Below are 22,683 nucleotides of genomic sequence, written 5' to 3' on the forward strand. Positions count from 1 at the left end.
CTAGACAGGGGAAGTCGAGTGGCGGAGGTCGGATTCGAACCACGAACCTTCCGGTCAGTAGATTCGCGCTCTAACCACTTGGGCCATCTCGCCTTCAGATAAATCGAAATACGCGATCAGAAATGGGTTCATTCGAACCTGCAATCCATCTTCATTTAACGGATCTGCATGCATTACTGGAGAACAATGAACGTGTTGACACTGTCCACTTTCGATGTCCTGCTTTCATTAAAACCGGTTTGAACTTCCATGCATATGACGCCTAGTTCTCCCAATTCGCTCCTCAACATTCGCTTTCAGACCCCTGCTTATCGTTCCCTAGAAACGGACGTATATTCCCACCCATTTTTTACTTGTTGATAGGTTTGTTCTCCAAAATGTGGCTGCCATACGTTTAACCAGACTGCAGTTGGCTGGTAACCCCATACTAAGGGGAAATCTAGAACGATCGCGTCCGTTCATATGAGTCATCCACAACACTGACTGAGCCTTTCTGACAGCCATGTGGAGTGTCAAGCTCAGTTACCGAATCTGATCAAGCATTTTCCCTGTTAGGTTGCAAGACTCGGATGTTTGTTGATGTCAGTTTTGGGCCTGGAGAGAGTTTTTGCCCGTAAATAAACAACGTTATCTGTGGAACACAACACAGACGTGGTGTTAGCCAGAGACTTAAGCACTAATTGGCCGGTCGGTTTAGAAAGATGGTAATTTACTCGACCGATACCCTACTAGTGCCAGACGCGATACCGATGAACAATGTTTATTGCGGTCCAAAGTGTTGCCTGACGCCCTTCTAACCAAACTTCAATGCAGACCGATCTCACGGGAATCAATTGTCATTGATAAGGCTGCGTATAGTTTCACAATTTACCCTCGAGTTCCGAGTTAGATTATGATTATGGGCCTTATGCACCCCGCTGCCTGCTAACAATAAATAAATCCACGAGATTCTTTTTACAAATGGGCTTTTAACGTTCATACGCTTCCAACTGGCGAGCAGGCAATGCTCGCTGAAACCTAATATTCCCTTAAAAGTGGTGTATGCTGTGTCCCTGAATCGAGCATACAAAACCCAAGCCATCACAAAATGCCAACGACTAACAGATATTTCACATTTCTCTGCGTATGTTCGGTGATCGAGAAGGGATAACTCGTGGAGCCTATGGTGCTGGAGTTGCACTCAGCCTCGAAGCTGAACGCGCTCTGCTATGGGATGCCAGTCTTTGCGCCGTCCGGTTATCCAACTCAATCAAGCTCAGTGCCTCTTGACATTAAAAGGGGCGTTTGCTTGTACTGTCGGCTTACGCTCCAACGGATTGCAGTTCTGACACTGAGAAGGATACTTTCTATCAAGAGGTATCCGGGCTCATTCGTCAAGCAGAATGCACTGACATTGTGATACTTGCGGGCGATATGAATGCTCAAGTCTGAGCTCCTTGGAATCACATTTGGGCGGTCGATTCGGAGTCGATGCTCACCGCACAGACAACGGAGAGTGACTCATCCAATTCTGTGCTGATCATCAGCTGTTGCTGGCCAGTACGAACTTTCAGCATAAACGTTCGTTTTGCGTAATCTGGCGGCCACCAACTGCAAATCAACCGTGGCCCCAGTTGGATCGCGTGGGCATCAGCCACCGGTGGAGAGCCACAATTCAACACTGCTGTTCCATCTGCGGCACACAACTTGATTCCGATCAAGCCATGGTGCGTGTACGCCTGACAGTCCATTTCCCCTCAGGCCATCGCAAGTCAGCAAGAAACATGCTAGTCCATGTCTTGGAAGAACTACCAACAGTATCGATCTGAGCTAGCGCAACAGCTCTCCGCCGAAAACCAATACTGCATTGGCAGTGAGCACGTGGATGAAGCGTGACAAAATGTGAAAGCAGCAGTGCTAGCGGCTTTCAGTGCTGTTTGTTCGACTTCTCCAATTCGACCACAAGACCACTGGATGTCGTCGTGATCGCTATCCAAGATTGATGTCAGGAAATCCATACCATCAGGCAGCGAGTAAGACTGCTCACGCAAATCCCTCAAACGCCAAATAGATGAGAGATTAAAGAGAGGTCGAAAGCTTTGGTGGATGGGAGATGTAGAAGGGTTGTGGTAACGGAAACAGTCGTGTCCTATATCAACTGAAACGATCGAGTGGCCCTAGATGAGCAACGGTTAGTTGAACGACAAATGAAGAAGATGGCTGATTAATTCACTCGCGAAAACGTCGACATGAAAGATGGGTTAAGCACTCTGAAGAACAGTTTTGCTGCCCTGCTGCAACCTAGCCTGTGGTCAAGAAGGGTTCGGTGATATGCGATGATTGATTTATAGTCAACCACCCTAATCTTACGGGTTGCGTTTGCTGATCTATTGATTATCATCGTTTAGCTGTAGCACCCTTTCGGTACCTAACTACCATGCCGCGAGAAGGAAGGACGAGAGCTGGGATACTGCCAGGTTGCCCAAATCTAGGCAGGGGAAGTCGGGAGACAGCGGTGGGGTTCGAACCACGGATTTTTTGCCAGAAAAATGGCGCTTTCTATTGTCATCGGGTCAATTCTTACAACTGATACAGTCGTCTCGTGCACATGACCGCTTTATTTTCATTGACATTAGTTCCTGAGAACATAAGTGTTCTACTTTCAAAAATGGCCCTAATAGTGTGTGCACGGTACAGTGTTTCACGGTACAGTCATGGTTTGTAGCGCCGCTCAGATAGGTGCATGAGTCAACAAACTCTGGCATCTTTCCAGAGTTCCGAAATCCTCGTGTGTGCTTTGCATTTTGAAGATGCAAAAAGAACGAAGCAAGGATGCTGTTCAGACTTCTGGCCGTCAGATCGTTCGCATAGCTCTTGTTTAGTGGTTTTCTCCGGTGCTAGTCCCGATATCAAGAGCATGAGATCTTGACTTTTGCACTTCGTGGTAATGTCGGGGAGAATATTGGAATGGAAGGGATAGGAAGCGCAACCTTGTCGAACCTCACTAGGTATAGGACAACTTCTGAACAGTTTGTTGTGAAGGCCTACACGATCAGAAGTGCAATATAAGTTTACGCGTAAATTATATCCACAAACTTCTTGAGCATTTCTCTCCAGCCAAGTATATCCAATATTGCCGATCTTTCTACGGAGTCAAAGGCATCTTTTAAGTTGAGAATAACTGGACTTATCGGTTGGTGCAATGTATGGCACTTCTTAAGCGTGTGACGTAATGTGAAAACGCTGCCAACGCACGTTTCCCTGGATGGTTGCGGCCTTCGGATGTGACTTGATATTCATGGGTTGGGTGCCGCGCTATTATTGAGGCCAGCTACCCCGGATTGATCCGGGGAATTTACGGANCGGAAGAGAGATGGTCCGAATAAAATCATGTGTTTCAGAGCGATTGGCAGTCGAGTATTTAGCCTCGTCACTGGTAACTAACAGTTGCATTATCATTTCGGCCCATGGTTGTTCAGAATTGGGGAAACGCCAGCTAGTACCTGGCATCCACTGACCATTGATGGAGGAGACATTGGATGCCGCAGGGAGATAGTGCATTATGGCCGAATGGGTTTCTGAGTTACCAGCGACAAATTCCATTTTCTCGGCGACGGATGTTTTGGACAGCTTTCGGTAGGCGTAACCATTCTGTTACAAGTAACAGCGGAGCAATTGTAGGATGAAGTCACAGGTGTATTACGCAGCCGATCATCGTAGCGGGTTTTCGTGTTGTAAGCGGCCGAAGGCCTCAGGAGATTAGATGTCGATAAAATCACTCGAGTGTTCTCTCGTGTTCTTTTTTATCGGCAAAAGTTTCTTGGACGTGACCTCCGACTTCCGTACATGTACTGCACAGTAAACCGCAAGTTTTGATATTTGAGTCGTATCCGCCATTATTAACTCAATTTGATAGGGTGTGAATCAGCTTGTAATTGCTCAGTTACATCTGTCGCCCGTGAGAACAGAGGTGACTATCTCAGTTTTTCACTTTTTAGGAATCTAGAGTCGAGATGGCTCAAGTGGTTAGAGCGCGAACTTACTGACCGGAAGGTCTGTGGTTCGAACCCGACCTCCGCCTCTCGACTTCCCCTGTCTAGGCTTGGGCAACCTGGCAGTATCCAAGCCCTCGTGCTTCCTTCGCGTGGCATGGCAGCTAGGCACCGAAAGGGTGTTACAGCTGACTGGTTATCTTTTTTATCAGTCGAATTTTGGTCCAGCTAAATCGTTTACCTGTAAGACAGCTTTTTACGATGTCAGGAGTGGCATTCTACTGGACAGTTCTGAATTAATGTTCGATAGAAGCTGCGAGAAAATCTAACACGAATGAAGCTTTCTTCAGTGGGAATATGTTCGTGTCCTGGTAGTGCAACAGTAGATGGATGGTTCGGTGGAGATTGAACTGTGTTGTCTGAGCAGAGCATCAGTTATTTATATCAGCACCTTTTAGAAGTCCACAAGATTGTTCTTACGTCCTTCATTCCTTGCCTAACTTAGTGTAAGTTTCAAAAGGAGGCCCTCAATATGATGCAGTGGGTGAAAGAGTTACACAGACTGTCACATACCTGTAAGTTCTGGTCTTTTCGTTGCGGAGATAAACTTGTTAGTTAATTTTCAAGTGACTGGATGCATCGAGATATCCCCGACGGCGATTACAGTGTATAGAAAGGGGAGTTATTTCACCTACTTTACATACTTTCCTGGTGCGGGATGAGTAGGAGTGTGGGAATTATCTTGAATCACTAACCACGATCAATAGCGGGGTCCCAGTACAGTACGTGATGATTTCAGTAACAGTACGATTGATGTACACTTCTCCCATGTGCTGGATATTTATGTTAGGAAGTGCCTTTTACCGAATGGGTGTAGTTTTGTGACATTGGCGCGTGTTCCAGAAATGCTGTACCAACTGATTCCATGCCCTGGTTACTTTTCTGGTCATTTTAAGCAAGGAGACTAACAATCCCAGCAGTCGATACTTAGTTATACTCGGTAGACCGCCGGGTTACCACTGTTACTATCCGGAGACATACCTACTTCGCTTGGTGGGTCTTTTCACTAGTATTAACTTTGATTGTTGGAATTGCTATCGACTAGTAGTCGAATCTGTACAATGAACAGCTGTTTCCCAGTGACGGAAGTTTTCGTCGGACTAATTTTGTCTCAGCCAAGTTTTCCTCAACGTATGTGGTAGATGTTGTTTACCTTTTTTATTCAACTGACACTGAAATTCGCCGGCATTCTATCTATGATCCACTGCGTGTGATTCAACATGTCTGTTTTTTCATCACATTACAGGCGATCATAAACCGTGAAACCTTCTACGCTCTTCCTGTGGAAGCCCAACGAATGTTGGCCGACTTGTTACCCGTCTACGATCGACACAAACACACCTGGTCTTCATTCACTGGCCTTGATACAGAACCGGACGATGCGAAACTTACCCCTGACTCATCTGTGGCCAACGACGATTCGTCCGTCTGGCTTCATCCATCTGCTTTGAGCAATGAGTTTTTCGGCAAAGCCCTGCAGGACTATGCCTCTCGTCAAGCTCAAGGCGACTTTGCGCCAAGAGTACGCAATCGTGCTGGACTGCGTACGTCTGCAAACAACCGATGCCGCTATATGTTGCCCGTGTCAGCTGAAAGCCCCCAGGAAAAAGTAACCACAAGGAGCTTTGTAAGTTTACGGATATCCACACTACATTTTTCATTTGGTATTTTCTCCGCTCGTCTTCCTGTGGCCTTTTTCAGATCATCTCTTTTAGCTAGTCGTAGAACTCTGATTCTTGGTGCGGTTGCACGCAACGGATATATTTGGAACTGCATCTAGGTCTAGGCAGATTTCAGTCTTACGACCTTACTTGGTTAAGTGGCTGTTGGTCTCCGTCAATTGTTGGGTCATGGATACGGTTTTCGAGTTAACCCATCCTAATAGCTGCTTTCGTAGGGGTTGAGTCATGCTGGTCTGCTTAAGAAAACACTGCAGAGAGCAATGTAGCTCAATCTATAAACAGTGTTACAATGCGATTACTAGCTTTGATTCCGTTTACCCAGTTTACCTAATTGGCCGGAGTTTTGTATGTAGGATGCCCGTTTACCAACCAAAATTACTACACTCTTCGTCCACCATCTGTGGTGGCCTCTGGATGTATGTTTTTTTATTCGGTTACGACTATAATCCAGCTTAGACCGTTCTCAAGGTAAGTCAGATCAAATCAGTCGACGCCGTGAAACTTATAGGGAGGTTCGACCGAACGACCACTAGATTCGTCGTGCTCAGTCTTACGTCTGTTACTCGGCCTATCCTTGAAGGGATCTTCGAGCGTACTGGATTTTCTCTTATTAATTCTGGCGAACTCTATTCTGAACGCAGACGTTTTGTTATGCGAATAGTGTTCCTCTGGAAATTCATGCTCTTTTCCAGGGCTTCTTGGCATCTGCTTTCTTCTGAACATTGTGTCATGTCCGATAGTGTCTAGTGACATGCCCACTGTCTTTCGACCGTCCTGTACTGTGACGCAGAACCTAAATTTCTCTGTGGAGTAGCTGTCAGTATATGTAACTCGCTGTCGCAGCACAGGTTGGGCGATTGATCTAGCTGTCATAAACTAAAGGGCGGCAATTGTTTGTCTCACCTGGTTTGCTTCTGATAATTGTGTTTTCGCCTTTTTCTCAAGGTAAATGAGTTCAACTCCCTATCTCTGAATGTTCCGCTCCATTTGATTACTAGGATTACTGGAGTTTCGCTGAACGGCATTGTTCAGAATGGGACTGTTGTATAAAAAATTTTGAAAGCAGTTGTGAACTACCAAGTTATTGTCCTCTGAGTTCTCTCAGGTAGCAAGTCTCACCAGTAATATGACCCGATTCCGTTTGTTACAACCGTACGCCAATTTTTCACTGGAATTAGGAATATTGCGTAGTGTATGCCAAAATTACGAGCATTGTGCAATTATGCATACTGTCACGCGTTACTTGGTATGTATGGACACCACCTGGTAATCGTGTTTAGGACTTGAGTTCGTCCGTTTTTTCTCTACAAAATTTGACGAGTTGTAGATTAATTTCCACGGAGCGATCAGTTGAACTTGAGAATTTCACTCATTTCATATGGAGATTCGTCTATACTAGGTGTTTTGCTGTGTGTTACCACCTTCAACTTCCTTGTTATTATTGGTATGTATTATCCTATACTTGGTCCAATTAAGTGCCACTACGCCGGCGATGGAGTCGTCCCCACTTGCATGCGGTTACCAGAACCTTGCTTTCTGGAAGGTCCGCGCGGTTGAATGTTTTGTGGGGTAAACAGGCATTCATAACGACACTTTTTCAGACTCATTGTAACGTCGTTGCTTTTACAAACATCATGCAACGGTTGTGTAATTCGCAGTTTAGTGATTGCGCCGTCTTGGCAGTTCGCCTTATTGAGTAGAGCGCGAGGTGGCTCAGTGGTGTGAACCGAAAGGTCCTTGGTTTGAATCTGCCTTCTGTATCTCGACTGTTCTTGTCTTGGCTTGGGTAACCTTGTACTCCCACTCGGGTGGTGTGACAACTGAGCATCGAAAAGATGTTACAGCCGAACGATTATTCAATTTATTATTACATTGCCTTACTGCTTGGTGTCGTTAGCATTACATGTGTTATTTCTCGGATCCCCTTTCCAATGGCTTCTGTGTGAAGAAGTTGGACAGCTGACATAAATATTTCGTCTCATGAACCCCCAGCTTTCCGGCTAGTATTTGAAGAGTGAACCTTTCGGCCAAGTGCGACTGGCGAGCAATCTGACTAACTCGCATACAGGAGGGAACCTCCATCGAACCACGTTCATCTGTTCAGCATAGTCGTGTCTTTGTAATGGGGGTACCAAGTCCTACTTTCATGTCTAGATTAATCCCCCCTTACTAAAATAAATCCTCCCAGAGTAGAAGATGCGTTCAAAAGTTGTCATTTTCGCCGGCTTGATACGCTGGTTCTTCGTTTCCCGATGGGGACAATCAAAAGACAAGTCGTGAAATGTTAACATTTCAAATTACTTTGAGCAGTAGCGAACGTCAAACGTTCAACATTTATGGTTAAAGGACGTGGTAACAGCGTGTTAAATACACCGAACGATACATTGATGTAAGAACGGTATTGCTTCGGGTTCAGTTCCAAGGTGATTGGCCAGCTGGAATCAATAGTTTCTGTGCGTACGATTTGGTGAGGATTAGTTTCGTTTACGCACAGATGTTGCATTCAATGTGACTTGTCCAAATAAAGGTGAGGACGCGTGTCAACAAGTGTTTCATGTTTACTTGTGCTCAGCGGTTTCACAGTTCGTGAACTTTATTGCATATCACTGCATCGATGTTTGTCTTTTTACCTGATGCGAGATATTTCTGCGTTTATGCCTTTGCTTGTGAGCATTCGGACACCAGTAAAGAACGTGGTTATCCTCACTTGCACCTGCTGGTCATCGTATGGATTCAGACGGATATGGCCGTGACGTCCGCACAGCAGTTGTGCACCCATTTCTGCATCGTGTTCCCCTCTTGGCGTGGATTTTGAACCTAGCAGTGTTTTATGAACTTAACAGACACAGTCTTACAAACAAGCTTTAGAGACCCAATTTTACACGTTGAATCCCAACTGCATGCAACATAGCCCTGTACTTACATAGGGAATCGTGAAATACTCAGACCGAAATTACAGATTTTTTGACAAGTTAAAACGTTTCTACAGCTGTGCGATTGGCTTATGCCTTCAAGCATATCATTAGTCTGAGTATGGTCACCGGTAATGTAACATGTTCCACTCATCCAAAATATGGATTGTGGTCAGGCGTGTAGGTTCTGTTTTCTGTTCAGTGTACGCTTCGCTGTTCAAGCGAACCACTTCAGGGAGGTAGGAGATCGCGATTAGAAGTTTGCGTTTTCCGGCTGCGATGCACCCTCCAAGGACAATAGAGCGAAGGTTTCGGGACTCAGAGAAGAATGGTGAACTCCATTGAATATCTGCCGCCCGAACCGGACATCTACGCTTGATCTGTCGCAACAATAGCCCGATTACTGAAGTGTTATTCTGTTGGTTGAATGAGGCGATTGATGAATGGCCAGACAATCCGCGGATTGTGGGAAGTGTATTCGTAGAGACCACGGTTTTGATCTATAGAGTTGTATATGGATAGCACTATCGCAGTTTATACTCTGCCCCGGCAGGCAAACGCCGGTGCCGTAGGTGTTAGAGTTTGACTAAAGCTACCCTGGCCAAGAAATATCTTCGTTTCGTGCCAGTTCACCGGAACTGGCCTAGCTAAACAAGTTTACCTGCCACATTGATTGGCGCAGTCAGCAAGCACGAGGTCTAGGTTTTCTCCCACCCAGTCTTGTGGCAGCGCTTCATACCTCAGTCGTCATACACACGGTAGGATTGCTTAGGTTATTTAAAATGACTGTCAGTGTGACTGTACGTTTCCAAGAGCCAGATCAGCTCAGTATTATTGGGCTACTGGAATTTGTTGGAGTTGATGAACGGAATAGTTCCATTCCATCCTACGTAATAACCGAGCCCGCATAATGACTTGATCGGATGAGGTGAAAGTCTTTCATTGATACTCTCCGTCTGTGAGTGGTCCGGCTGAGTACTTGATTGACTAGTACTTGGTGGTTTCCAAGTAACTCGGTGTGAGTAATTGTGCTGAAAGTTCTTACGGACCAGCAACAGGGGATATTTAGCCCACAACTGAAAAGTCGCTTCCTGTAATCTGTCCGATTGGCGTCGACTTTGGATCTACGACGGAACTGTGCTTTATGCAGACTTGGTCGTTCGTGTCACCCTCCAGGATGGCATTATCCATCTTTCTTGCTGACCGAGGTAGTTCTGATAGATCTCAATAAAAGCTTATCTTTCTTAGCTTCAGAACTACCGTCTGTCTGGACGTTTGTTGTCAAGTGAACAAAATTGATCGAATCAATTTTATTAGAAGCAAACAACCGTACAGCGCGACGAATGTTTAACGGAATTCACTTCAATAAAGCGCCCGGATCTGTATACAACTCTTGCATCACAGATATCACGCTTCATTGATCGAGACCACCAGATATCCGAAGGAGGAAATGTGGTATATCCGGTCTCTTTATAAGCGGTTTGAGTTGTTTGATCGAATTGGGGTTTTGTATGCGGGTTTCTGAGCCAACATGCGTCGACAGAATGGAAAAACGAGGTCGCTGTTGCCCATTGGGACATACGGACATTTGAAGTTACAGCATGGAGCAGATCTGATGAGTTTAGTAACGATTATCTTGGCTTATTTACTGGATGGTAGTTTGGATACGGAACACTAGTTAGGTGACTGGCTGATTGTCAGGGCGCGCCCAGACAGAAGAAAAAGCACATGTGCAGAGTGACGCATCCCCAAGGTCACCATCGGTTCGTCACGTCCGGAAAGTGGGTGAGTCGGCGGCTCCAACGGAACACCGCTCTCACCAAATGGCTTAGCAACACACCACCAGCGTAGTGGGCCTGAGAATGTTCACGACTGGACCACCACCATTGGCTGTACGAAGCGAACAAGTGAACGACCATATTTGGCCGTTTAGTCATCCTATATATTTACGCAGAGGCTCTGTACGTTTTGTCCTGGCAATACAGCCGTGTCCCCAGTTCTCTGTCTTCTCCCTGTCGCGTAGTCTGCAGGCTCAGGCAGGCGTAACCCCAATAGCTCGGCCACCGCACAATACAACACTGATACATTAAATACGGTGGTCGGGTTGAAAAATGGGAAGGGTTGTGGCTGAGGACTGGCGCTTCTCGGTTGTTCAGGTTTAGGGTTTTTTTAATTTAGTTTTTGACTTAAACGTCTGACCCACAAGACAATGGGACATCTTAGAGTTTTGTTCAACTACTCAGCATCAGGGGAATGAGATCGCTCAAGTGATTAGAGCGCGAAGTTACCGACCGGAAGGTCCGTGGTTCGAACCCGACCTATGCCTCTGGACTTCTCCTGTCTAGGCTTGGGCAACCTGGCAGTATCCCAGCCCTCGTGCTTCCTTCGGGTGACATTGAAGTTAGACACTGTAAGGGTGTTACAGCTGAAGTGTCTGCGAAGTTTTCTACTTAGTTTATTTCAGTAAAAATTTGGTGATCGACAATTTTTAATAAAGCGTCAACTCAACAAAATAACTTTTTATTCCCTTTTGAGTGGTCCTGTGTTTGACCGCTTTTTATGATTCACTAAAAAGTCACAAGCCAGATGTAACAGCTAAGGTAATGCGTTATTATAACTTCTGATGATGATGATGATGATGATGGTGATATGAAGTCATGACACCGTATGCCCGACGTTAGACACGAACCCGGAGTTACGATTGATCAGCAGTAGTTCCAAAACTGTTGTCGAAGCGGTATACTTAGTGAGTGTATATGTGTCTTATTGTGGGTAATTCAGAGTGCCGTTCACCGTACTATGAATCGTTTAGTTACCTTGCTGTTAGTTGGCTTGGCACTGACGGGTACGGTTAACTTTAGGTAACACATTACAGGCGGTATTTGTTTCATTCGGTTGTTTCGATGCGGATGATACAATCAGACCTGTGAGCGCATCAGTCAAACAAACGTCCGGAGAGATGGTCGTCTTTACGAGTGTTGTTACCAGCACACATGCACAACATACTTGGATAATAGTGAAGGTTAGAAACAGTAACAACCATCCCCACACACCGGTTTCATGTGCATCTGCCATCCGTTGCTTTGCTGTCACCTCATTGCCCTCAGGCACAAGACACAACGCATTCAGTTGGTCACATAATGACGCGTTGCCCGATTTCGGTTTTACGCATTGCCCAGCAAGATGTAAAATGATATTGTATAAACCGATCTGTCTGAGACGTGGATGTAAAATCGAATGTTATCGCTTGCCAGACCGTTCAACGCGTTCCCCGTCCAACCTAAACACTTGCCGTTTTATAGTCATTAATTTTGTATAAAATCTGTTGGCTTGAATTTTACTTTACGACGTGTGAAAATGATACTGGTGGAAATTATAGAAACAGACGTTCTCACTTTCTCTGCTGGTCCGTCTAGGTAGGATTGAAAAACCGTTGGAAGAATGCGGATAACGGAGTACAGACAATAAGTTTAGGAAAGTGCATCTATTTATAGAATCGTCCAGAGCTGACCCATAAATTGAAGTGAAGTGAAGTAAGCCACAGCGCCTGGTTTATTGCGATGCGGCTTGCGAGTTAACTGGAATGCATTGAAAAGGGACAATAATGACTGAAAATGAAACGGCACTTGCCGCTCGCTTTGGGAGTCGGCTAGCTACCCACCAACTATAAGTAATTTGCTGCGAAAGAAATCCGACCAAACACATACGGGTCATTCATATGAGAAGTGGTTCTTTGGGAAGCTAGTCAACACAGGACCACGTCAGACTAACTAAGTGATTGAAGAATGATGGTGCGGTATCCTGTCTGCGTGTAAGTTAATTACACGGTTGATCAACCGTTTGTAATGTTCAGGCACTAATCGGAAAATCGCGATTTCCAATTCCGCAGAGATTCCAAAGATGTGCACTTATTCTTTCAAGCAAGGATAAAGGGGCGTTGCATGTTTCTTGGATTTCAATATAAAATGAGTTCGATCACAGCATGGAATAGTGATCTTAAGTTTAAAACCATCTGCTGCTTAAGCGAATTTGCAGAAGAGTCCATAATTACAAGACTCAACTTGTTGGCCGTGTTTGGACCTCGTCATAGAGACACTGGACCTTAGCGCGGTATGACGATTTATGCGCGTGCACGTGTAACACTCACAGACCCTCATAACAGGTTGGTCCATGGGGAGAGGTCTGACCAATAGTCTCCTGGTTGGAAGTTGGTGCATGTGTTGCGACTTGATCCTCAAAAACGTAGACTGCTCTGGTGATCTTGTGCTCACCACAGGGTTTTGGGTCAAAGGATTCGGTAGAGAACCATAATCGTCTTCCAGTTCAGGCCTGCACACCCTGACAGTATCCCAGCTCACGTACAACCATGAATTGCAGAATTAAAAATGACTTCATGCCACATCAGCTGTCATATGGTGCCATCAGCCGGGTCACCGTACTTGCTGCGTACAGCAGAGCGGGTAAGTGAAAAAGGACTACTACTGATGCCAGATTTTGTTTGTCGACCCCACCTCCCCAAATTTCCTCTCGCTTTTGTTTGCATCCATTTGCTGATCCAAAGGCCACTGTGGCTTGTTGTATTGGAATTTGTGTTGTTTTAAGTCAGAGCTGAGGGGTCTCTGGTCGAATGCTCACCAGTTAGTAGCTACCTTCGTGCAGTCGGTTTGGCAACAACTGTGAGGACCCGTAGGAAACCCATAAACGCGCCGATACCCGTGGAATTTCATCGCATCCACTTACGGCCAAACGAAATATAGCCCTGTAACACCCTTTCTATGCCTAGCTGTCGCGCCACCCGAAGAAAGCATGGGGGCTGGTTTACTACCAGGTTGCCCAATCCTAGACAGGGGAAATCGAGATGCACAGATCGGGTTCGAACCACGGACCTTCGGGTTAGTAAATTCGCCTTCTAACCACTGTATCCCTGATGCCCTCAAAGACCGTCTGTACGACACTTTGTGTGTTTTATCACAGCTACTGTTGTAGTCACTGGGTGTATGAATGCGCAAGTGTTTGAGCTTAACGTTGCTGATACCCGATTAGGTGTTCATCTTGGACTGGAATGGGGATGCACGGTCAGCAGCGAATACCTGCTGCAGTTATGTGCCGACCACAGACCATGTGGTACTGAATTTCGAACCAACCGAATCCATTTGGTCACATGACACTTCTTCCCTGCAAACAAGGGTAGGTGGCGTGGGTCACTTTGTGATTGCCACCCGTTCGGGAACACCTGTCCGTCACTGCTCGTCCTTGTGTTTTTCAGGGGCGCGCATGATGCGCACACCTAGCCTGATCATTGAGAAGCTTCCGGATAATACCTGCTTTGTAGCTAGAGTTTGCGTCATCTACGTCGCCTTTCGAAGGCGCCTAGACGATGGAATCTGAGGACTGCAAGCATGATTCCAGGTGGAAAAGTCCTGTGTAGGCCATACCTTCACACTCCACCAAGTATTAGAACAACGGCATGCATGTAGGCGCATTGATGCTCTTTGACTATCAGAGTTCGTTCGATTCCGTTGACCATTTCATACTTCTCAACATACTTGCTCAACAGGGTTTGCCGTAGAACTTTGTAAATATCATGCATTGTTTTTATCCACATGCTTGTGGGTGTTTGGACCCATAAATTGAAGTGAAGTGAAGTAAGCCACAGCGCCTGGTTTATTGCGATGCGGCTTGCGAGTTAACTGGAATGCATTGAAAAGGGACAATAATGACTGAAAATGAAACGGCACTTGCCGCTCGCTTTGGGAGTCGGCTAGCTACCCACCAACTATAAGTAATTTGCTGCGAAAGAAATCCGACCAAACACATACGGGTCATTCATATGAGAAGTGGTTCTTTGGGAAGCTAGTCAACACAGGACCACGTCAGACTAACTAAGTGATTGAAGAATGATGGTGCGGTATCCTGTCTGCGTGTAAGTTAATTACACGGTTGATCAACCGTTTGTAATGTTCAGGCACTAATCGGAAAATCGCGATTTCCAATTCCGCAGAGATTCCAAAGATGTGCACTTATTCTTTCAAGCAAGGATAAAGGGGCGTTGCATGTTTCTTGGATTTCAATATAAAATGAGTTCGATCACAGCATGGAATAGTGATCTTAAGTTTAAAACCATCTGCTGCTTAAGCGAATTTGCAGAAGAGTCCATAATTACAAGACTCAACTTGTTGGCCGTGTTTGGACCTCGTCATAGAGACACTGGACCTTAGCGCGGTATGACGATTTATGCGCGTGCACGTGTAACACTCACAGACCCTCATAACAGGTTGGTCCATGGGGAGAGGTCTGACCAATAGTCTCCTGGTTGGAAGTTGGTGCATGTGTTGCGACTTGATCCTCAAAAACGTAGACTGCTCTGGTGATCTTGTGCTCACCACAGGGTTTTGGGTCAAAGGATTCGGTAGAGAACCATTATCGTCTTCCAGTTCAGGCCTGCACACCCTGACAGTATCCCAGCTCACGTACAACCATGAATTGCAGAATTAAAAATGACTTCATGCCACATCAGCTGTCATATGGTGCCATCAGCCGGGTCACCGTACTTGCTGCGTACAGCAGAGCGGGTAAGTGAAAAAGGACTACTACTGATGCCAGATTTTGTTTGTCGACCCCACCTCCCCAAATTTCCTCTCGCTTTTGTTTGCATCCATTTGCTGATCCAAAGGCCACTGTGGCTTGTTGTATTGGAATTTGTGTTGTTTTAAGTCAGAGCTGAGGGGTCTCTGGTCGAATGCTCACCAGTTAGTAGCTACCTTCGTGCAGTCGGTTTGGCAACAACTGTGAGGACCCGTAGGAAACCCATAAACGCGCCGATACCCGTGGAATTTCATCGCATCCACTTACGGCCAAACGAAATATAGCCCTGTAACACCCTTTCTATGCCTAGCTGTCGCGCCACCCGAAGAAAGCATGGGGGCTGGTTTACTACCAGGTTGCCCAATCCTAGACAGGGGAAATCGAGATGCACAGATCGGGTTCGAACCACGGACCTTCGGGTCAGTAAATTCGCCTTCTAACCACTGTATCCCTGATGCCCTCAAAGACCGTTTGTACGACACTTTGTGTGTTTTATCACAGCTACTGTTGTAGTCACTGGGTGTATGAATGCGCAAGTGTTTGAGCTTAACGTTGCTGATGCCCGATTAGGTGTATGTATGAAGCTTAACGTTGCTGATGCCCGATTAGGTGTTCATCTTGGACTGGAATGGGGATGCACGGTCAGCAGCGAATACCTGCTGCAGTTATGTGCCGACCACAGACCATGTGGTACTGAATTTCGAACCAACCGAATCCATTTGGTCACATGGCACTTCTTCCCTGCAAACAAGGGTAGGTGGCGTGGGTCACTTTGTGATTGCCACCCGTTCGGGAACACCTGTCCGTCACTGCTCGTCCTTGTGTTTTTCAGGGGCGCGCATGATGCGCACACCTAGCCTGATCATTGAGAAGCTTCCGGATAATACCTGCTTTGTAGCTAGAGTTTGCGTCATCTACGTCGCCTTTCGAAGGCGCCTAGACGATGGAATCTGAGGACTGCAAGCATGATTCCAGGTGGAAAAGTCCTGTGTAGGCCATACCTTCACACTCCACCAAGTATTAGAACAACGGCATGCATGTAGGCGCATTGATGCTCTTTGACTATCAGAGTTCGTTCGATTCCGTTGACCATTTCATACTTCTCAACATACTTGCTCAACAGGGTTTGCCGTAGAACTTTGTAAATATCATGCATTGTTTTTATCCACATGCTTGTGGGTGTTTGCGAGTTTACGAGGAGCTCTCCAGATGCCTTGCTGCAAACAGTGATTGTCGACTCCAGTTTTATTCAATTTCAACATTGATGAAGTAATGAGGCGAACACTGAGAGGTCTCCAAAACCCCAGTGTTCAAATATCTCAGTGCGGGAACCTTGTCGACCTGGAGTGTGCGGAGGACAATGTTTTCTTGTGTAAAAAAAGAACAGAAAGCGCAGGCAATACTAGAAAGGCCAACTAAGGTGATCCGATCTTTCGGTATGCCCTTCGCACCCGCAGGCAATCTAGAAAGGCCAACTAAGGTGATCCGATCTTTCGGCATGCCCTTCGCACCCCCAAAGTGCGATGTCATCCTGTGGGATGTACATTATTTGGACATGCTTCTGAGAATTCAAGGAGTGACATTGGAGGTTGTGGAACCGTCTTGGTAGTTGAATTAGCTCCGACGGTAGTGTGATGGACCAAGTGATTGCATGATTCTCGAAGACCGGAATTGCGTTTTTCTCTTCTGGAATGCTACTGTGATGCTCTTTTACCCCTCTAATGTCCGATGTCCCATTTTTGTACGGCATAGAATTTTAGGTGAATTTCACGTGTCCCTTAAGGTCGTAGTTAGATTGCACTTTTTGGGTACAACCGATTCCAGTTGCATTGTCCCAGATGGCTTATCACCAATTCTAAACAGTTCACAACCTCAACCTCACTCTTATCATTGACGCTAGGGTCTCTCTGCTACTTTGTCAGTAGGGCCCATGAGCCAGAGGTTGTCTAACCTGCAACTAGTCAGTGTTCTTCGTGACGACGGTGGATTCGCTCTCTTCTGCCTTTGTTTGCCTCCCGGCGAACAGATTCAGGGACTCTGTCTACAAAATTGGGTGTAACGACTGCATTAAGGTCCCTGTAGGAGAGACGACCAGGGAACTTCACTCCGGAATCGGAGAGCACTGGCGAGAAATAAACAGGCCAACGAGGCACGCAGATGAGAATCGAGCGTTACTGAAGGACTCGGCAATGGCGGAACATACAGTGGACACCGGACGCAAATAGATTTAGAAAAATTGAAATTTTGAGACTACGCCACACAGACGGATAGCCTAGTCGCTGGAAATTACCAAGCATCCCAGTGTTAATAGAACAAAAGAAGTTGAACTGGCACACATTTGAAGACCGGTTTTGGATCAGTCGAGCAGACACTTGTTTGTGTGCGGTTATCAGAAGGAGTCAGCAACACAAGTAACTTAGATCTAAATCGCACTTGATTTCACCCCCAACCAAATTATCGTAGCACTCACAAGCCCACACAGACCAACGAAATCTACCAGTTGCACCCAAGGTAAACCATCGTTTGAAGCACCTTGAAGTGGAGGTTTAAAGAACCGAATTGGATCAAAAATAACTTGAAACTCCCTCAGCTCATCAGCTACAAGATTTAGGCAATACACTTTGACATTCAAAACTAATCTAGTATACCAGTCTGAATAGTTTGTACTGATTGGTGCCTTTCAAAATTCTGTGATTCACATTGCTGTGTTGGTTTAAGCCACTTGCCCGTAGTTGCTGAGCAACAGCCTGTTTCATTTTGAGAGAAGTGAGGACAGCTTATTGCTGTTATGATTTCCTTCCAGACTCGTCCAGCTGTAACACCGTTTTGGTGCTCAGCTTCCATGCCACACGAAGGAGGCACGAGGGTTGGGATATTGCCAGGTTGCCTGCCCCTAGACAGTGAAGGTCAAGAGGTAGAGGTCGGGTTCGAACCACGGACCTTCCGGTCAGTAAATTCGCGCTCTAACCACTTGGTCCGTCTCGCCCCTCTGTTATGATTTACGGCTGGATGGTCACGGTAAACCTAGAGTTCATATCCAGCTAACAGCATAGGCGTCAGGTCGTTGTATAGCATCTCTATGTGCTGTTTACAGGTAGCTTATCGGTTTGCCAAAGCATAATCTCGATCAACAATCGAAACATTCGCAGTTCGATTATCTAACGGTACACACATGTACTTCCACGTAAAACTACCCAGTCATTTTCAACACATACTACAGAACTCCTTGTCTTTAGTCCAACCCAGCAGGTTAGTAACTGAATGTGCACTGCTTGCAGTGATTTGGTCCTGACAAATCCTGTGACAAAGATGTCATCGATGAGTCTTTGTTTGCACGAGATTTGCCCCGGGGCATATCAACCGTCTCATTTTCACGACTGGTTTCGACATTTGAAGACGCTCCGTGCCACCGACAGTAGCTGTCTGCTGATGTGTGAACAGTGTGTGGAACACTATGATATATCAGTTCAGTCAATCAAGCCGCTGTCATTAACACATTTTGAATAGTGGATACGGTTCCACTCTTTATGCTGAATATGCAGTCCGATGCATCGTATACTTAATGGGCCTTTTGAAGTTGTGCAAAATAGCCATTCGTACAATCAGCTAAGATTATTGACCATTGCTACGCATAGGCTGCAACTTCACGGTTCTAAGATCCTTTCTTGGTGGTATTTTCAAAAAAGGTGAAGTGTTTCTCGTATATTTCAACAGAAGAAATTCGGGGACTGGGAAATGGTCCTTATGGAAGTTTGATCATTATGTGGGGTATACTAAAGAAGGAGTAGTCTTACTGCGGCCAATGCGGAGTCAGTCATCGGCTTGACTAGAATGCCCATTTCCGCATTTATATGTGTAGTTTATTGTGACGCATAAGTCTTCCACATTTATCAACGCGCCCCTTCACTTTTGAAGCAAACAGACTTCCCATGTGCTGCCGACTAAGACAGGCCACTGTGTGCATGCTGTGTGGTGTACTGTCGTTTGCACTCTTAGCAGTATGTGTTCTGTAAGGAATTTGACCACACCTGTTGGGCAGAAAAACAGAGTAGCACTTTACCTAATGTTTTTTGTTGTGAATTGGAAATACATGCTATCTGGGATGGGAAAATGGAGTGGTATAACGGTGTTGGTTCGGGGGTGATTTTCCTTAGAGGCTCATACTAATATATGTGAAGTTCTTTTCGGTGCGGCTGGTTTGCATCAAAAAGGTAGTGATTTCCTATCCGGTTCGTCCGAATCGACCAGCAGACTCAACGAAACTGTTGTTCAACTGACGTTTTTCACCATTGCCTTCTTCATCACTTGTTCATCGCTTCCATTTCTCTGAGGTAGTGAGGCGAGTGGGGAAACAGGCGATAGATTTTAAGTGTGACTAGGATCAAAGCGGTTGCTTTTTGACAACCTTCTTGTCTTTTGTAAAACGTAATTTTAGATTTTTTTGGGTGGCTATCCGTCTATGGATCTGATCTGATGTATTAAGTAGGTGGTTGTAAACGGATATGGAAGCAACTGAACAATGTCGATTCGCTCTACGATCCGTGCAAATACACAGACGTCCTTCATAAGCGAAAAGGTGGATTTCAGAAACTGAGCCGGACGTTTGCGCACAAGTTTGTAAGGAATTGCTGTGCTGGTTGGTACGTCCAAGTGATTACCGACCGTGTGGCTCGGAGGCCATTCGGGCGCCATCAGCCCGCCTACGTGAGGTTCCATAACAGCGAACACGCGTATCAATTAGTTTATACTGAGATACTGACCTCATCCATTGCGTTCTTTAGGTTTTAGCATAACGACGCTCGTTCTCTGAATAAAATACTAGAGGAATGCTTCCTGGTTGTTGCTGATTACAGCGTTTTCGGGATGGGAATGAACTGTCTGGTGGCATACCGGCAGTAAGGTAGTCACCGGTTGTTTCATAACGCAGCGTCACTGAGCATTCGGGCCCAATTTAGGCCACCCAATGGCTCCACCAGTCATCGGCTTGACTAGAATGCCCATTTCCGCATTTATATGTGTAGTTTATTGTGACGCATAAGTCTTCCACATTTATCAACGCGCCCCTTCACTTTTGAAGCAAACAGACTTCCCATGTGCTGCCGACTAAGACAGGCCACTGTGTGCATGCTGTGTGGTGTACTGTCGTTTGCACTCTTAGCAGTATGTGTTCTGTAAGGAATTTGACCACACCTGTTGGGCAGAAAAACAGAGTAGCACTTTACCTAATGTTTTTTGTTGTGAATTGGAAATACATGCTATCTGGGATGGGAAAATGGAGTGGTATAACGGTGTTGGTTCGGGGGTGATTTTCCTTAGAGGCTCATACTAATATATGTGAAGTTCTTTTCGGTGCGGCTGGTTTGCATCAAAAAGGTAGTGATTTCCTATCCGGTTCGTCCGAATCGACCAGCAGACTCAACGAAACTGTTGTTCAACTGACGTTTTTCACCATTGCCTTCTTCATCACTTGTTCATCGCTTCCATTTCTCTGAGGTAGTGAGGCGAGTGGGGAAACAGGCGATAGATTTTAAGTGTGACTAGGATCAAAGCGGTTGCTTTTTGACAACCTTCTTGTCTTTTGTAAAACGTAATTTTAGATTTTTTTGGGTGGCTATCCGTCTATGGATCTGATCTGATGTATTAAGTAGGTGGTTGTAAACGGATATGGAAGCAACTGAACAATGTCGATTCGCTCTACGATCCGTGCAAATACACAGACGTCTTTCATAAGCGAAAAGGTGGATTTCAGAAACTGAGCCGCCGGTTAACTCATGGACGTTTGCGCACAAGTTTGTAAGGAATTGCTGTGCTGGTTGGTACGTCCAAGTGATTACCGACCGTGTGGCTCGGAGGCCATTCGGGCGCCATCAGCCCGCCTACGTGAGGTTCCATAACAGCGAACACGCGTATCAATTAGTTTATACTGAGATACTGACCTCATCCATTGCGTTCTTTAGGTTTTAGCATAACGACGCTCGTTCTCTGAATAAAATACTAGAGGAATGCTTCCTGGTTGTTGCTGATTACAGCGTTTTCGGGATGGGAATGAACTGTCTGGTGGCATACCGGCAGTAAGGTAGTCACCGGTTGTTTCATAACGCAGCGTCACTGAGCATTCGGGCCCAATTTAGGCCACCCAATGGCTCCACTGTCAGTCACATGTAAGTGTTTGCTCTTACAGGCTGCTCCACATGGATGTGGGCGTAGCGTTCTCTGGGAACAATGAACTTCGTGAACTCAGCAGACACTGAGTTCAGATGACCGAAAAACTCTGCAGTCTCGTAACACCTCAATTTGCATCGCATCAGCACAGCAAATAATTACATAAGCTCTAAGTGGCGGAGTCAGTGGTTGCAAAATTAAGATGGAACCTACATCGATATAGGCAGGTATGTGCTTGTTTATGTCATCTGCCACGTAATTCAGTGCCCGTGCAGACAGCAGTGAAGCCGGAAAATGTGGCGCTTAAAGTTTTTGTGCAAATGCAGCATGTGGTAAGTGGTACAATGAGTTTGGTCTTTTCGAATGGCTCATTTATTTTGAGACATTCGTTTGAACTACACCGAAACAGTTTGCCAGGCTCCTCTGTTGAAGAATAACTATTACGTTTTTTCACCTATCAGCAGGGTATCATGGTGCTGCAATTCGAATTCCCCTTGAGTTCTCCTTAATAAGTTTACTGGCTATAGGTCTTCATGTCTTTTTTGTCAATTGTAGCCCTGCAATAGCACACCTCGCTTGAATCATGTCCGACGAACGCCACAGACCAGCCGAACCAAACCATCAGTCCTTTCTAGTCAAACCAATGGGCAGTTACGCAAGCGCAAACTGATCGGCGGCTCTTCTCAAGTATCTCCACGGGAGAGTACCTCTATCCCCACCTTGAAAGTGAAGAAAAGTACCACGGTGAAGTTAACCAAGTTTGGTAGCATCCGTCAAAGCCGGCGCAGTGCCCGTTTCTCACGGCCGCCAGACTTGGATTTGAACCCGCCCAAGACAGATAGTGTATTATCACCTAACCAGTGCGAAGAAGCTTCTGACCTACTGGGACATTACTCGTCTGTGCTCGAACCAGTCGTATCGGTTGATGATTCTGATGTTACGGGACAACTGGCATCTGCTGAGATCAAATTACCTTCCCCCATCACCACTTGTGGTACACATTCGACGGAGTCCAAGCCCACTACGGGACTGACTTCTCTGTCCCCCCAGTCTCGGCAGTCCAGTGAGCAGGAAAGTTTACAAAAGCGTGCGAGAAAGGTAAATGTTTTTTACAGTTGAGAAGTTTTAGCTGGTGAAGATTAATTTTTATGAAACGCAGTGGGCCGGTGTCGGACGGCTATTGGATGGCCTTGTCAATTCCCTCAGGAGAATGTTGCTGAGATGCGCTAGCTTTTATGTTCTGATTTGAACAATTCGGTTCGCGCATGCTAACGAGAGCAGTTCTTAGTTAACCGGAGATCGTTACACTCT

At 45.9% G+C, this 22,683-nt stretch overlaps 2 protein-coding genes across 2 annotated transcripts in view; one reads left to right on the forward strand and one right to left on the reverse strand.

Annotated features, from left to right (window-relative positions):
* The window catches only part of T265_07958 (hypothetical protein), a gene marked incomplete at both ends in the record, with an annotated part of 59,410 nt that overhangs the window by 28,827 nt on the left and 7,900 nt on the right, over positions 1-22,683 (forward strand). Inside the window, 2 exons of the mRNA XM_009173629.1 lie at positions 5,278-5,658; positions 21,928-22,470. Coding sequence (XP_009171893.1) covers positions 5,278-5,658; positions 21,928-22,470 — 924 coding nt within the window. The remainder of the gene's footprint in view (positions 1-5,277; positions 5,659-21,927; positions 22,471-22,683) is intronic.
* Positions 17,845-22,374, reverse strand: T265_07957 (hypothetical protein; the record flags this gene model as incomplete). Its single annotated transcript, XM_009173628.1, has 2 exons — positions 17,845-18,103; positions 22,346-22,374. 2 exons carry the CDS (start codon positions 22,372-22,374, stop codon positions 17,845-17,847), a joined length of 288 nt encoding a protein of 95 aa, XP_009171892.1.

The sequence above is a fragment of the Opisthorchis viverrini genome (genome assembly GCF_000715545.1).
Source record: "Opisthorchis viverrini unplaced genomic scaffold opera_v5_196, whole genome shotgun sequence".
NCBI classification, from domain to species: Eukaryota; Metazoa; Platyhelminthes; class Trematoda; order Opisthorchiida; family Opisthorchiidae; genus Opisthorchis; species Opisthorchis viverrini.